This window comes from Cetorhinus maximus, chromosome 29, assembly GCF_964194155.1.
Source record: "Cetorhinus maximus chromosome 29, sCetMax3.hap1.1, whole genome shotgun sequence".
Lineage (NCBI taxonomy): Eukaryota > Metazoa > Chordata > Chondrichthyes > Lamniformes > Cetorhinidae > Cetorhinus > Cetorhinus maximus.
This window is the reverse complement of record NC_135907.1, coordinates 107982-121376: the sequence shown is the minus strand read 5'-3', so window position 1 is coordinate 121376 and position 13395 is coordinate 107982. Positions and strand designations below refer to the sequence as shown.

General features: G+C 45.8%; 1 protein-coding gene across 3 annotated transcripts in view; it reads left to right on the top strand.

Annotated features, from left to right (window-relative positions):
- Nucleotides 1-13395, top strand: part of LOC144669534 (WW domain-binding protein 2-like) — a 35509-nt gene that overhangs the window by 3623 nt on the left and 18491 nt on the right. For all 3 annotated transcript variants that reach the window (XM_078532004.1, XM_078532007.1, XM_078532006.1), the window contains exons 2-4: nucleotides 5836-5944; nucleotides 9815-9950; nucleotides 11701-11793. In XM_078532004.1, coding sequence (XP_078388130.1) covers nucleotides 5836-5944; nucleotides 9815-9950; nucleotides 11701-11793 — 338 coding nt within the window. The remainder of the gene's footprint in view (nucleotides 1-5835; nucleotides 5945-9814; nucleotides 9951-11700; nucleotides 11794-13395) is intronic.

Below are 13395 nucleotides of genomic sequence, written 5' to 3'. Positions count from 1 at the left end.
TGAGTTAAGTTTCTGGTCAGTGATAACTCTCAGAATCTTGATGGTGGGGGATTGAGCAATGGTAATGCCATTGAACATCAAGAGATGGTTAGATTCTCTCTTGTTGGTGATGGTCATTGCCTGGCACTTGTGACATTCGTGCTACACATCAACCCAAGCATGAATTGTTGTCCACATCTTGCTGCATATGGATATGGACTGCTTCAGTATCTGAGGAGTTTCAAATGGTGCTGAACATTGTTCACTGATTGCACAATCTCACTTCTGACCTTATGATGGAGGGAAGGTCATTGATGAAGCAGCTAAAATGGTTGCGCCTAGGACACCACCCTGAGGAATTCCTGCAGTGATGGACTTTATCCCTCTGATCTGCAAACTGACCTTACAGGAGATGCATACTCTAAGGATTTACATTGATCCCTACTTACAGTAATCCGCTTACTGTTTTTAATGTGGTCTAGCGCAATGCTATTCAATCAGTGGACATTGAAGGCTAGCAGCTTGCAGACAGGACAATTAATGTATTACTATTAAGTAGTGAAATGAGTTACAAAAAATCAGCAAATACTTCAACAAATATATGTAAATATTCCATACAAACATTTCGAATAGAAAGTCTCTCCACTTTCAAAAGACAAAGTCCAGATTAATGCCATGGCAAGTTAATGAGTTAATAATTTTGGAAAACATTCTGAAATGGTATGATGCATTGGCTATGTTACAATGTGTTACACAGCCTCAGTCAGGTTAGGGCAAGCATGTATCTGGGGTAAACACATACAAAACCTTAGAAAGAAATGTTGAATTAATATAAACTCCCAGTTGAAGTCATCTATTGTGAGAAATCTCAATTGCTGCCTTTCCCAGTTCAAAAGACTGCTTGCATATTTATATTGCAAATAGCAATGCAGAGTGTTGTTTCTTAATTCATTGATCTCAGTGAAAGTCCTGCAATTGAAAGGGTGGAGGGCAGCAAAAGCCAAGGTTCCCATGTCCGAATCGTGTAAAAAGAGACCAGGATAAAGTATTGAAAGATGGCCAATGCCAATGGATCATAGGGACAGGAGAAGACCCTCAAGTTTGTTCCACCATTTAATGTGACTGTGGCTGATCTGCATATAACTCCCATGTACCTGTTTGACCCATATCCTTAAATACCTTTGGTTAACAATTTTAGGTGGCAATTTTTAACAGTAGATGTAACATCACTTCTCATTTGTGGAAGAGAGTTCCAAGCTTTGACCACTCTCTTTTTGTCTGTATTAGTGTCTTCTAATTTCACGGCTTTAGTGCCTGGCTCCAATTGTGAGACTGTGCCCTCACCCCCCACCCCCGCCCCAGTCCTCGGCCCTCAGCTCTCCAATGGAAATAGTTTCTCTCTATGTATTTTATCTGCTCCCCTTAACATATTAAAAAAACTTTGATTAAATCACCCCTTAACTTCTCAATTCCAGGCAATGCAGCCCCAGTTTGTGTAATCTCTCCTTATAATTTAACCCTTGGAGTCCAGGTCTCATTCCGGTGAATCTACATTGCACGTCCTCCCAGGTCAATCTGTCCTTCTCAGGTGTGGTGTCCAGAATTGTTCACAGTAATTCTGGGTGTGGTCTAACTAGGGCTTTCAGGACCTTTATACCCTCTTGGATTCTAGTCCCTAGATATAATGGCCAGCATTTCATTAGCCTTTTTTGATTCTTTTGTGTTTATCACAGTATTTTGATGATCTGAACCCCTAAATTTCTTTGGACCTCCACTGTTTCTAGCTTTTCACCAGTTAGAAAGTGCTCTGTTGTAATCTTTTTAGGTCTAATCTCAGTGACCTCACATTTCTCAACATTAAAATCTATTTGCCAGTTGCCTATTCACTTAATCTCCCAATATCTCTCTGTAGTTTTCATTTACACTGCTTACAATCCCACCTATCTTTGTCATTGGCAAATTTGAACGTGTTATTTTCTGTCCCATCATCTAAGTCTTAATGAAGACAATGAATAGCTGAAGCCCCAACACAGATTTGTGAGAGAGCACTGCTCACTTCTCCCCCAATTCGAGTGCCTCCCATTATTCGTGTTCTCTATTTCCTGCTCAGCAATTTCCAAACCCGGTCGACAATTTGTCTTCAGTTCCACAGGTTCAACTTAGTTTCTTTTGAGGGACTTTATAAAATACTATCTGGAAGTCTGTATAAATAACATTTGCCTGTTCACTATTTTAGTCATCTCTTCAATACATTCAATCAGCTTGATCAGAGGTTATTGCCTGCCTACCTTTTTGTTACCATCGATGAAGCGTTTTAATCTTTAATTGCTGAAACTACTCCCCTTCTACCATTTTTCTCGATCGTCCCAGTAGACCATATAACCTGCATTAGGGTTAGGGTTATATCTAGTTTGGTTAGCTCAGTTGGCTAGACAGCTGGTTTGTAATGCAGAGTGACACCAACAGCATGGGTTCAATTCCTGTACCAGCTGAGGTTATCTATGAGGCCTTCTCAGTCTCATCCCTCGCCTGAGGTTTGGTGACCCTCAGGTTAAACTCATCACCAGTCGTCTCTCTCTAATGAGACAGCAGCCTATGGTCCTCGGACTACAACGCCTTTCATTCATTTTCATGTCTAGTTCCCAGCCCTAACCGTCTTGCAACTATGTCTTAGTAATGGACACAATGTCATACCCTCCAAGTTGAATTTGTACCTGCAAAGCATTCAGTTTGTTCCTTATACTCCATGTATTTGTATAAAGAATGCTTATTTGGGCTACACACTCTAACCCAATCTTCTGCTGTGACGTTTTACTCATGTTTCTTGTCTCTCCCGAATGAGTTTGACTCCAGTAAGATTCAGTCCCCTCAGCAGAGGGAGGAATGGAGAAAAAGAGACATTTGCGTTAATAGAGTACCATACACAACCTCAGGACCTTCCAAGGCACTTTACAACCAATGAAGTACTTTGAAGCTCAGGAAACATGCTAGCCAATTTCCACAAAACAATGAAATAATTAACCCGATAATCTGGTTTAAGTGATGGTGAGGGATAAATGTTAGCCAGGACATCAGGCAGTTTCCCCAGCTCTTCGAATAATGCCCTAAGATCTTTTACATCCACGTGAGAAGGCAGCCAGGCCCTCGGTTTAACCTCTCATCTGAAAGATGGCATCTCTGACAGAACAGCACTCCCTCAGTCATGCACGAGTATTATTTTGCAGTCGAGTCTCTAAAGTGGGACTTGAACAAACACCTGACTCGGGCAAGAGCGCTACTACCGAAGGAAAGCTGACGGGAGCAGTGGAAGAATTAGGAGATGGAAAAGGAGGTTAGAATCATAGAACGGTTGCAAAGCAGAAAGGCAATTCGGCCTGTTATATCTGTACCAGCCCTTTGCAAGGGCAACTCAACTGGTCCCACTCCCTTGCCTTATAATGCAGGAAAGCCAAGTAAACAGGTTAGTGATGCATAGACAGGAAACTTTGTGTGTGAACTGAGGGTGGGATGAAATGGTCATTGATACATCATCCAGTGTTTTGTATGGATGTGGATCTGCAGTGTTTTCCGTTGATAAAGTGGAAAAGGGATTTGTGCTGTGCTAATTGTAGGATATTCCCAAGAGATTGAACTTGATCTGGTCTAATGGGAAAGGCCCAATTTATCTCCCAAGTTTGCTTGGACCTGAATCTTTTCATGCTGGAGCTCAGAGGTCAACAAGGTCACATTTTTTGAGTAAATTATTTCTGTCTTGTAATTGTCAGGAGGATATAATAATTCTCATAGCGTTATTGGAATTTATTGTAAAATAGTGGTATCTATGTGTGTAAGACTGTGTGGGACTTAATTGGATTAAAGGCAGCTGGTCTGAAGGCTTTGATATAAACATAGGGGATGTTTTAGAATGTAAAAGGACATTTGCATTTTTAAATAAACTAGACTAGATTATTTCTAAACTTCACCTGGCTAGGTAACACATTTCACAACAGTGAAAACAGTGTGTTTATTTTTCCCAAAGATTACTGGTAAAATGAATACTATGCTAAATTTTTATAATCAGAAAGGTAAAGTCCAAAGACATAGTGAAACAATGGGTATTTGCATTCAAAGGGGAAAATATGTATAAAGGAGCAAAGGCTGTGTAAGGGTAGTTTTTAAGATCTTAACAAGTGTGAAAAGCCTTCAGCATCTATGCCTCAAGCTGCTGTTTTCAAAGAACTGAAATTAAGAAAATTCACTTTGAATTTGTCTGGCTCAGGGTATTGTGTGTCACTTTGCCTGGGTCTTTTAAAATCTGTGTGTCTTACTGTTACCTTCTGAGAGAAGAAATTCCTTTGCATCTCAGTTTTAAATGAGTGTCCCCCTTATTCTGTAACTATGTCCCATAGTTCGAGATTCCCCCACTAGTGGAAACATCTCAACATCTACCCTGTCAAGCCCCCTCAGAATCTTATACAAGTTGTAGCAGTTGTTTTAAGTTTCTCTCTGGGATTTGAACAAGTCAGCATTTGCCATCGGCTGTGCCATAACATAATGAATGTGGGAACTAGTCCAAAAACACCCACTCATTTCAGAGTATCTAACTGCTGGTAATTGGTATCACCAGTGAGGAAGTACAGCACTCTGAGTACCACTACTTTAGATTGATATAGACTGGAATCGCCTGCTCCCGTTGGCGGGCATCATGGGGGGTGGGTGGGGGGCAAGAAGAGAATTTAGTGGGAGCAGCTTACACCGGCGTGATATCACATCGTAATCATCCGATGGTGTCTGCCATGGCGGATTGCGAGTCCTGCTGGAGGCCAGTGTGAACCCAGTTTGCATCTGCTAATGGGATATAAAGTAAGGCCTGACCAGAATCGTCTCCCCCCACAACCCCCCCCCGCAATACCCGCTTTACCGTTATGTCGGCCCAGAACATGTCTGGATAAGCGTGACGTGCAGAAATTGGGACTTGCCTTTAGGGCTTTGCTCAGATTTCAGACATCCAGGGAGATGATGATGCTGGAGCCCGACAGCTACTGGACCCTGGAGGAACACGTGCATCACATGCTGGGTGGATCCTTGTGCACGCGGCCGCACTGCGAGAAAGCTCTCGAAAGGTGGGAGGTCTTCACGCGGCGACTTCAACTTTGCTGAAGCTTCAGACCTTCACAGACTTTGCCAAAGGGCTCGCACCATCTTCCATGGTCTCCGTTTATGCTTCAGGCCTGCTTTGGAATTTCATAGACTTTGCCATGGGCTGGCACAGATGATCGGCAAAGGTGGGGGTGCAGGGGGAGAGGAACGTGTATGGGGGGGGGGTGTGAAAATGAGAGCATCCTGGGGGGCAGGGTGTGCGTGGGGGGGCGTGGAGAGAAGGGTGTCCTGGGGGGTGCTGCGCTGGGCTGGTGGAGAGGAGGGTGTCTTTTGGGTGGGGGGAGTGATGTTGGAATGTCCAGGTGAACATGTAAGGGAGGGGCCTGGAGAGCCAATGAATGCCTCCTGGAGGGCAAACTCGGAGCTATCTCACTCTCAACTGAGCGCAGAATGAAAATCAATCAATGTCCTGCAGCTATTTCTAACCGTTTTATCCATGAGGCTGTTTGGGGAACAAAACCTAACACATGTCTTTGCACTGAGGCAGGTTGCTCTTGGAGCAACTTTATTTGGTACTGTGCAGTCACGGAGGGAAGTCCATCTTGCATTTCCCATAAGGTGCACCTCCCAGTGGATTGTCGACAAAAGGTAGATGCCATGTCAGGTTGGAAACAGGTGGTTAGAGCAGTTAAGTTTGAGGGGGAAAAGAAAGTAAATCTCTCATTTACATGTGATATTTGTTTGGTTCAGAGTATTCATCCTTGTCTTGTTTTGCAGCTTTTTAAAGGAGTGCAAAGATGTGGAGCTCTCGTTCAGTGATATGACTGCTAAGTCTGATTTCTTTAAGGGGACCAAGAAGGGAACATTGTATTTGACTCCATACAGGGTAAGGTCCTTTTCACAGTGACAGTAAATAGTAACCATTGCAGTGCTCAGGAATAAACTGCTTTTGCTTCAGGTTGTGCTCTAAGCGATTGTCATTTGTGCAGCTAGCATCTGCATCAACTATCACTCACTTGCTAAATGTGCAACTGCTGACCCCAGAGAACATTGAGGAGCTCAAGAGGGATTACAAAGGTTGGAGAACCGTGAAACCCCTCTTTGAGTCCCTGACACACTGGTGGGAAGTGATCAAGGGAAGCATCAAGAGGTTTTTCATCCGCAAAGGCGCCCAGAAAGCTAGAAAGGAACAGAGGGAAATGTCCCGACTCCAGGAAAAGATGCAGAATCTGCTCCGGCTGCAGTCGATGGGGGTCGATGTCAAGGAGGAGCTCCAAGAGGTGAAGGGCCAGCAAGCCTCGCACTTTGCCTCGGAGGCCTCCAAGATCATCTTCCGTTCCAGAGTCCGCTCCGTGGAGCAGGATGAGACGTGCTCACGTTTCTTCTTCCAAAAGGTACACAGAGAGCGCTCTGTGATCAGCAGCCTGAAGGAAGAAGACGGCTCAGTAAAGTCATCACGGTCCGACATTCTGAGGATCAGCAAATCCTTTTATGCCGGACTGTATGACGTGAAGCCCACGGACAGCACGGCCTCCCAGTCCTTCCTGTCCTCTATCACGGAGGTCTTAGACCACAGTATGCGGGAGAGTCTAGACAAACCGCTAACTCCTGATGAACTGACTAAGGCCCTCGAGTCCTTCGAGAAGAGTAAAACCCCCGGAAGCGACGGCTTGCCGGCGGAGTTGTATTCGGCTCTGTGGGACTTGATCGGCCCAGACCTGCTAGGAGTGTACGAGAGTATGCTCCTGGCCGGTAGTATGTCAGAATCCATGAGGAAAGGCATCATCACCCTCATCTACAAGCACAAGGGGGAAAGGGAGGAAATTAGAAATTGGCGACCCATTTCACTGTTGAATATGGACTATAAGATTCTGTCCAAGGTCATCGCCAATCGGGTCAAATCCGCTCTGGAATTGGTGATTCACCCTGACCAGACCTGCTCTGTGCCAGGCAGGAAGATCTCTGACAGCCTGGCGCTGCTCAGGGATACGATTGCCTATGTACAGGACAGGGGTGTGGATACCTGCCTCATCAGCTTGGATCAGGAGAAGGCCTTTGACAGAATATCGCACACCTACATGGGGGATGTGCTCTCCAAAATGGGGTTTGGGGAGGGAATTCGAAATTGGATCCAACTGCTCTACACTAACATCAGTAGCGCAGTCTCAATCAATGGGTGGGAAACAGATAGCTTTCCGATTAAATCTGGAGTCAGGCAGGGCTGTCCGCTCTCGCCTGTCCTTTTCGTGTGCTGCATAGAACCCTTTGCCGAGTCCATCAGGAAGGATCCGGGCATAAGAGGAGTGACGATCCCAGGCAGTGGAGGCACTCAGGTAAAAGCCTCCCTGTACATGGACGACGTCGCCGTCTTCTGCTCGGATCTGCTGTCGGTGCGCAGACTGATGCACATCTGCGACCAGTTCGAACTGGCCTCGGGAGCCAAGGTAAATCGTGGGAAGAGCGAGGCCATGTTCTTTGGGAACTGGGCTGACCGATCCTTTGTCCCCTTCACTGTCAGGGCTGACGGCCTGAAGGTGCTGGGGATATGGTTCGGAGGGACCGGGGCATGCGTTAGAAACTGGAAGGAGCGAGTGGCTATGGTGAAAAGGAAACTGGGCATGTGGGAGCGACGCTCCCTCTCCATTGCGGGTAAGAACCTGGTCATCAGGTGTGAGGTACTCTCGCTGTTGCTGTACGTGGCGCAGGTCTGGCCCATTCCAGACTCCTGCGCGATGGCGATCACTCGAGCCATCTTCCGCTTTATCTGGAGGTCGAAAATGGATCGTGTCCGCAGGGATGCGATGTACAAGCCTCTAGATAAAGGGGGAAAAAACGTGCCCAACATCGCCCTCATACTGATGGCCACCTTTGTGTGTGGCTGCATCAAGCGGTGCGTAGACCCTCAGTACGCAAACACCAAGTGTCACTACGTGCTGAGGTTCTACCTGTCCCCGGTGTTGCGAAGGATGGGTCTGGCCACGCTGCCGCGGAACGCTCCAAGTAGTTGGACCGTGCCGTACCACCTGTCCCTGGTGGAAAAATTCATGCAGAAAAACACCTTTGACCACAAGTCCATCAGGCAGTGGTCAGCACGTAACGTCCTAGAGGCCCTGAGGGATAAGGAGAGGGTGGACCCTGTGGGATGGTTCCCCGAGCAGACTGTCAAAGTCATTTGGCAGAATGCCTCATCGCCAGAACTTTCCAACAAGCACCAAGACGTAGCTTGGCTGGTGGTGAGAAAGGCCCTCCCCGTCAGATCCTTCCTACACGTCAGGAGTCTCACCCCCTCTGCACGTTGCCCTCGAGGTGGCTGCGGTGGGGAAGAGACCGTTGTTCACCTCCTTGTGGATTGTGCCTTTGCAAAGAAAGTCTGGAGAGAGATGCAGTGGTTGCTGTCGAGGTTCATCCCGAGCAGTTCTGTGACACAGGACTCCGTGCTCTACGGGCTGTTCCCAGGGACACACACCGAGACAAACATCAACTGCAGCTGGAGGATCATCAACTCGGTGAAAGACGCTCTTTGGTCTGCCCGAAACTTGTTGGTCTTCCAGCACAAAGAGTTGTCCCCGACCGATTGTTGCGGACTGGCACAATCCAAAGTCCAGGACTACGTGCTGAGGGACGCACTAAAGCTTGGGGCAGCTGCCGCAAAGGCGCAATGGGGAAGGGTCGCTGTCTAAGACCTTTCTACCACAGCGCACCGAGAGACTGGGAACTGTTTAGAGCCCCTCGGGCTGTACAGATCAAAATGAAAGGCTGTAAATGATTGTAATATTGTTTGTACTGATGCACCTGGTGATCCATTTTGTAAAAGTTTAACCTGGATTGTACCCTTGTAATGTTGTTTTTGAAATGGTTTGGAATGTGATTGAAGATATTTTATGAATAAAGTATATTTTTACAAAAAAAAAAGAAATCACTCACTTCAGGAATAATGCAATTTAAATGCAGCTTAAAATTCAGACCAATTCTTACTGGGATTCAGTTCAATGATCTCTGCAGGGAAGACAGGATCAGTCTCTGCTGTGGTGCTCGTTACCCACGTGGTTGAATAATTTGCTAGTACTTACTGCCTAGGCCTGCACTTGGGCAAAGTACTGGAGAGGTGCCAGCATCTTTGGTACTGTACCCAACAAGGACCTGTGCCTCCAAGAGGGGGCTGGGGGGGGGAGAGAAAATTGGACATGGGGATTTTGTTTTAACATGAGGTTTCATGTTTTCATTATTTGTCATAGGAACAAAGTAAGGATATATGGGGCTAGACATTGATGCTGAATGCTTACAGGCAATCAGTATATTACTGAAGTGACCACTCTTAGAACCTGAACCTAGGCAGTAGCAGTAGATGTTAGTACATTATTCAACCACAGGGGTGAGAAGCATCACAGCTGAACCTGATCCTGAGTCTGTGTCCTTGCAGTGGAGAGTCTGCGTGGATCCTGAACCAAGACCGAAATGACAGAATGGACTCCACTCCATTTCTTTTTCTTATATTCTAGTTGGAACATAGGAATAGCGGTGCAGGAGTAGGCCATTCGGCCCATCGAGCCTGCTCCACCATTCACTTAGATCATGGCTCATCATCTATCTCAAGGCTACTTTCCCATGCTATCCCCGTATCCATTGATGTCATTAGTATCCAGCAATCTATTGACTTCTGTCTTAAACATGCTCAATGATGTTTGCGTAAAGCTACCAAAAAGCCTAAGAGCAAGGTCATGATCCCCATTGCTAAATCCCTCTGTTTTTGTTTCAGATGATTTTTTTGTCAAAAGGGAAGGACTCTATGCAGTCATTCATGATGCCCTTCTACCTTGTGAAAGGGTGTTCTATCGAGCAGCCTGTTTTCTCTGCTAATTATATTAAGGGAACTATTCGGGCAGAACCTGGAGGTATGTAAGATAATCCTGAGAAGTATTGTTCAGGATGGGGTTTTGTTTTTTGGTGAGGATGGAGGAACTTCAGGGCATCCACGTTGAGGGGAAAGGCACTCGATAGCCTTGTAAATGTAAATGAATTAAATCAAAGTCCTAACTGACTTTCTGACACTGTCAGCCATACATTAGATTAACTGACTGGGAGAATAAACTCTCTTCCTCCCCATCTCACAAGTAAAACTAAAAGGTAAACTGAAACTTGGTGTGGAGGGGGGAAATCTATGTTCTATAAAAAAGATAGCCAGCAATAAATCCATGAAAGATTTCAGGAGAAAATTCTTTACCTAGAGTGGTTAGAACATGGAACTTGCTACCACATGTAGTTGGGACGAACAGCATAGATAAATGCATGATGGAAAAAGGAATAGAAGGATATGCAGAAAGGGTTAGATAAAGTAAGATGGGGTGGGGGTGTGGTTGGGAGCATCAACTCCAGCATGGACCAGTTGGGCTGAATGGGCTGTTTCAGCGCTGTAAATTCTATATAATCCTGTAATTACACTTGTGTCATGTACCTCATTGAGGGATAAGAGTGAGTGACGGGTGAAGTGTGCCAGTGCCATGCTTGGTCTGAGCATGAGAAGGCACTTGAGTAACTTGATGGGGGAGAAGCACATGAGCCCGGTTGGAGGGGCAGTGCTCATGGGTGAAGATGAGCAATGTTGCAGAGGTGGAAATAAGTGGTCATGTTTGTGGATAGAATGTTAAAAGGTTAAAGCTCAATTTGGGGTCAAATAAGATGCCAAGGGTGCCAGCAATCTGAGTCAGCTGAGTGTGTTTGGAAAGACCCAGAATTCAGCAGCAAGGCCTGTTTTTGGCAGGCCCAAGGTTTTGAAAAAGTTATGACTGAACCGGGTCTTAGAAAAATGACATTTTCTCTATACAAATGGTAGATGGTTCTTCCATGATCCGGTGGGTATGGTATTAAGGCATACAAAACAACAACAACTTGCATTTATATAATACAGTAAAACATTCGAAGGTGTGACACTGAGCCACCTAGATATTAAGGCAGGTAACCAAAGTGGTACATTTTGAGGAATGTCTTAAAGGAGGAGACAAAGACAGAGAAGTTTAGGGAGTGAATTTCGGAGATTAGGGCTATGCAGCTGAAGAAAATCAGGGATGAGCAAGAGGCCACAATTAGAGGAGTGGAGTGATCTCTGAGGCTGGAGCAGGTTAGAGAGATCGAGAAGGGCAAGACTATGGAGGGATTGGAAAATAAGAATGAATATTTTTAAAATAGAGTTGCTGGACCGGGAGCCAATATAGGCCAATGAGCAGCCTGATAATGGGTGAATGGAACTTAGTGCAAGTGTGTTTGTTTCAAATCTTCACACATACATTTTTCCTTTGGGAATAGTGAGAATTAGCAGGCTGGTTATTAACCTGTTGAACCACGTTATGAACACACCTTTGGCCATCAAGTCCTACAGCGAGAGCTGAAAGTGCAAGCTAGGATATGGGTAGCAGAGTGTGGTGTCAGCTAGAGTAGGAGGTCCCAGGTTTGTGTAGTGAGTTAGCTGATTCCCATTGGGGTGCCATTGAGCACAGTGACATCCCCTTTTTATTTTGATTCATGTGGCTGTGCTATCTATCGAAGGCAGCAGAAAAACAACTTTGTTTTCAAAAAGTATTATATGTTGGCCTAAAGTTCAAATAAAGTCTTTTGTCCTAGTCATAATTTAATGTGTTTGATTTCCAGGTGGTTGGGAAGGACAGGCCTCATTCAAATTGGTTTTTAACAGCGGTGGAGCCATTGAATTTGGACAACTGATGTTCAAAGTAGCTCAACAAGGTAAGTTACAGATGGCAGCATTGAATCCCGTCCTTATTTTTTTAAAGTCATTTGTGATCATGCGGGATGATAACTTGGATGGAAGTATCTTCACAATATCAAACACAACCCCAGGTCCTGAAGTGGAAATGGTTCCACGAATTGGATGCAGGTAAATAGGACCTCTTCAAACTAAAATCAATGTCTTTTGGCGATAAAAGTAAATGAAATTTTAGACATCTTTTTATTCATTCACTGGATGTGGGCTTCGTTGACTGGGCCAGCATTTATTGCCCATCCCTAGTTTCCCTTGAGAAGGTGGTGGTGAGCTACCTTCTTGAATCGCTGCAGTCCATGTGGTGTAGGTACACCCACAGTGCTGTTAGGGAGGGAGTTCCAGGAATTTGACCCAGCAACAGTGAAGGAACGGTGATATATTTCCAGGGCAGGATGGTGAGTGGTTTGGATGGGAACTTCCAGGTGGTGGTGTTCCCATGTGTCTGCTGCCCTTGTCCTTCTAGGTGGTAGTGGTCGTGAGTTTGAAAGGTGCTGTCGAAGGAGCCTTGATGAATTCCTGCAGTGCATCTTGTAGATGGTACACACTACTGCTACTGTGTGTCTGTGGTGGAGGGAATGAATGTTTGCGGGTTTGGCGCCAGTCAAGCGGCTGCTTTGTCCTGGATGGTGTCAAGCTACTTGGGTGTTGTGGGAGCTGCACTCATCCAGGCAAGTGGGGAGTATTCCATCACACTCCTGACTTGTGCCTTGTAGATGGTGGACAGGCTTTGGGGTGTCAGGAGATGAGTTACTGGTTGAAGATTGTTGCGAATACTTCAGGACTCCTAGCCTCTGACCTGCTCATGTAGTCACAGTATTTATATGGCTAGTCCATGGTCAATGGTAACCCCCAGAATGTTGATAGTGCGGATTCAGTGATGGTAATGCCATTGAACATCAAGGGATGATGGTTGGATTCTCTCTTGTTGGATGATCATTCCCTGGCACTTACGTGGCGCAAATGTTACTTGCTGCTTGTCAGCCCAAGCCTGGATATTGTCCAGGTCTTGCTGCATTTGGACATGGACTGCTTCAGTATCTGAGGAGTCGCGAATGGTGTTGAAGATTGTGCAATCATCAGTGAACATTCCCACTTCTGACCTTATGATGGAAGAAAGGTCATTGAGGCAGCAGAAGATGGTTGGGCCGAGGACACTACCCTGAGGAGCTCCAGCACTGATGTCCTGGAGCTGAGATGACTGACCTCCAACAACCACAACCATCTTCCTTTGTGCTAGGTATAACTCCAACCAGCAGGGAATTTTCCCCCTGATTCCCGTTGGCTCCAGTTTCGCTCAGGTTCCTTGATGCCACACTTGGTCAAATGCGGCCTTGATATCAAGGGCAGTCACTCTCACCTCACCTCAGGAGTTCAGCTCTTTTGTCCATGTTTGAACCAAGGCTGTAATGAGGTCAGGAGCTGAGTGGCCCTGGCAGAACCCAAACTGGGTGTCAGTGAGCAGGTTATTGCTAAGCAAGTGCAGCTTGATAGCACCATTGATGACCCCTTCCATTACTTTACTGATAATCGAGAGCAGACCGATGGTGTGGTAATTGGCCAGGTTG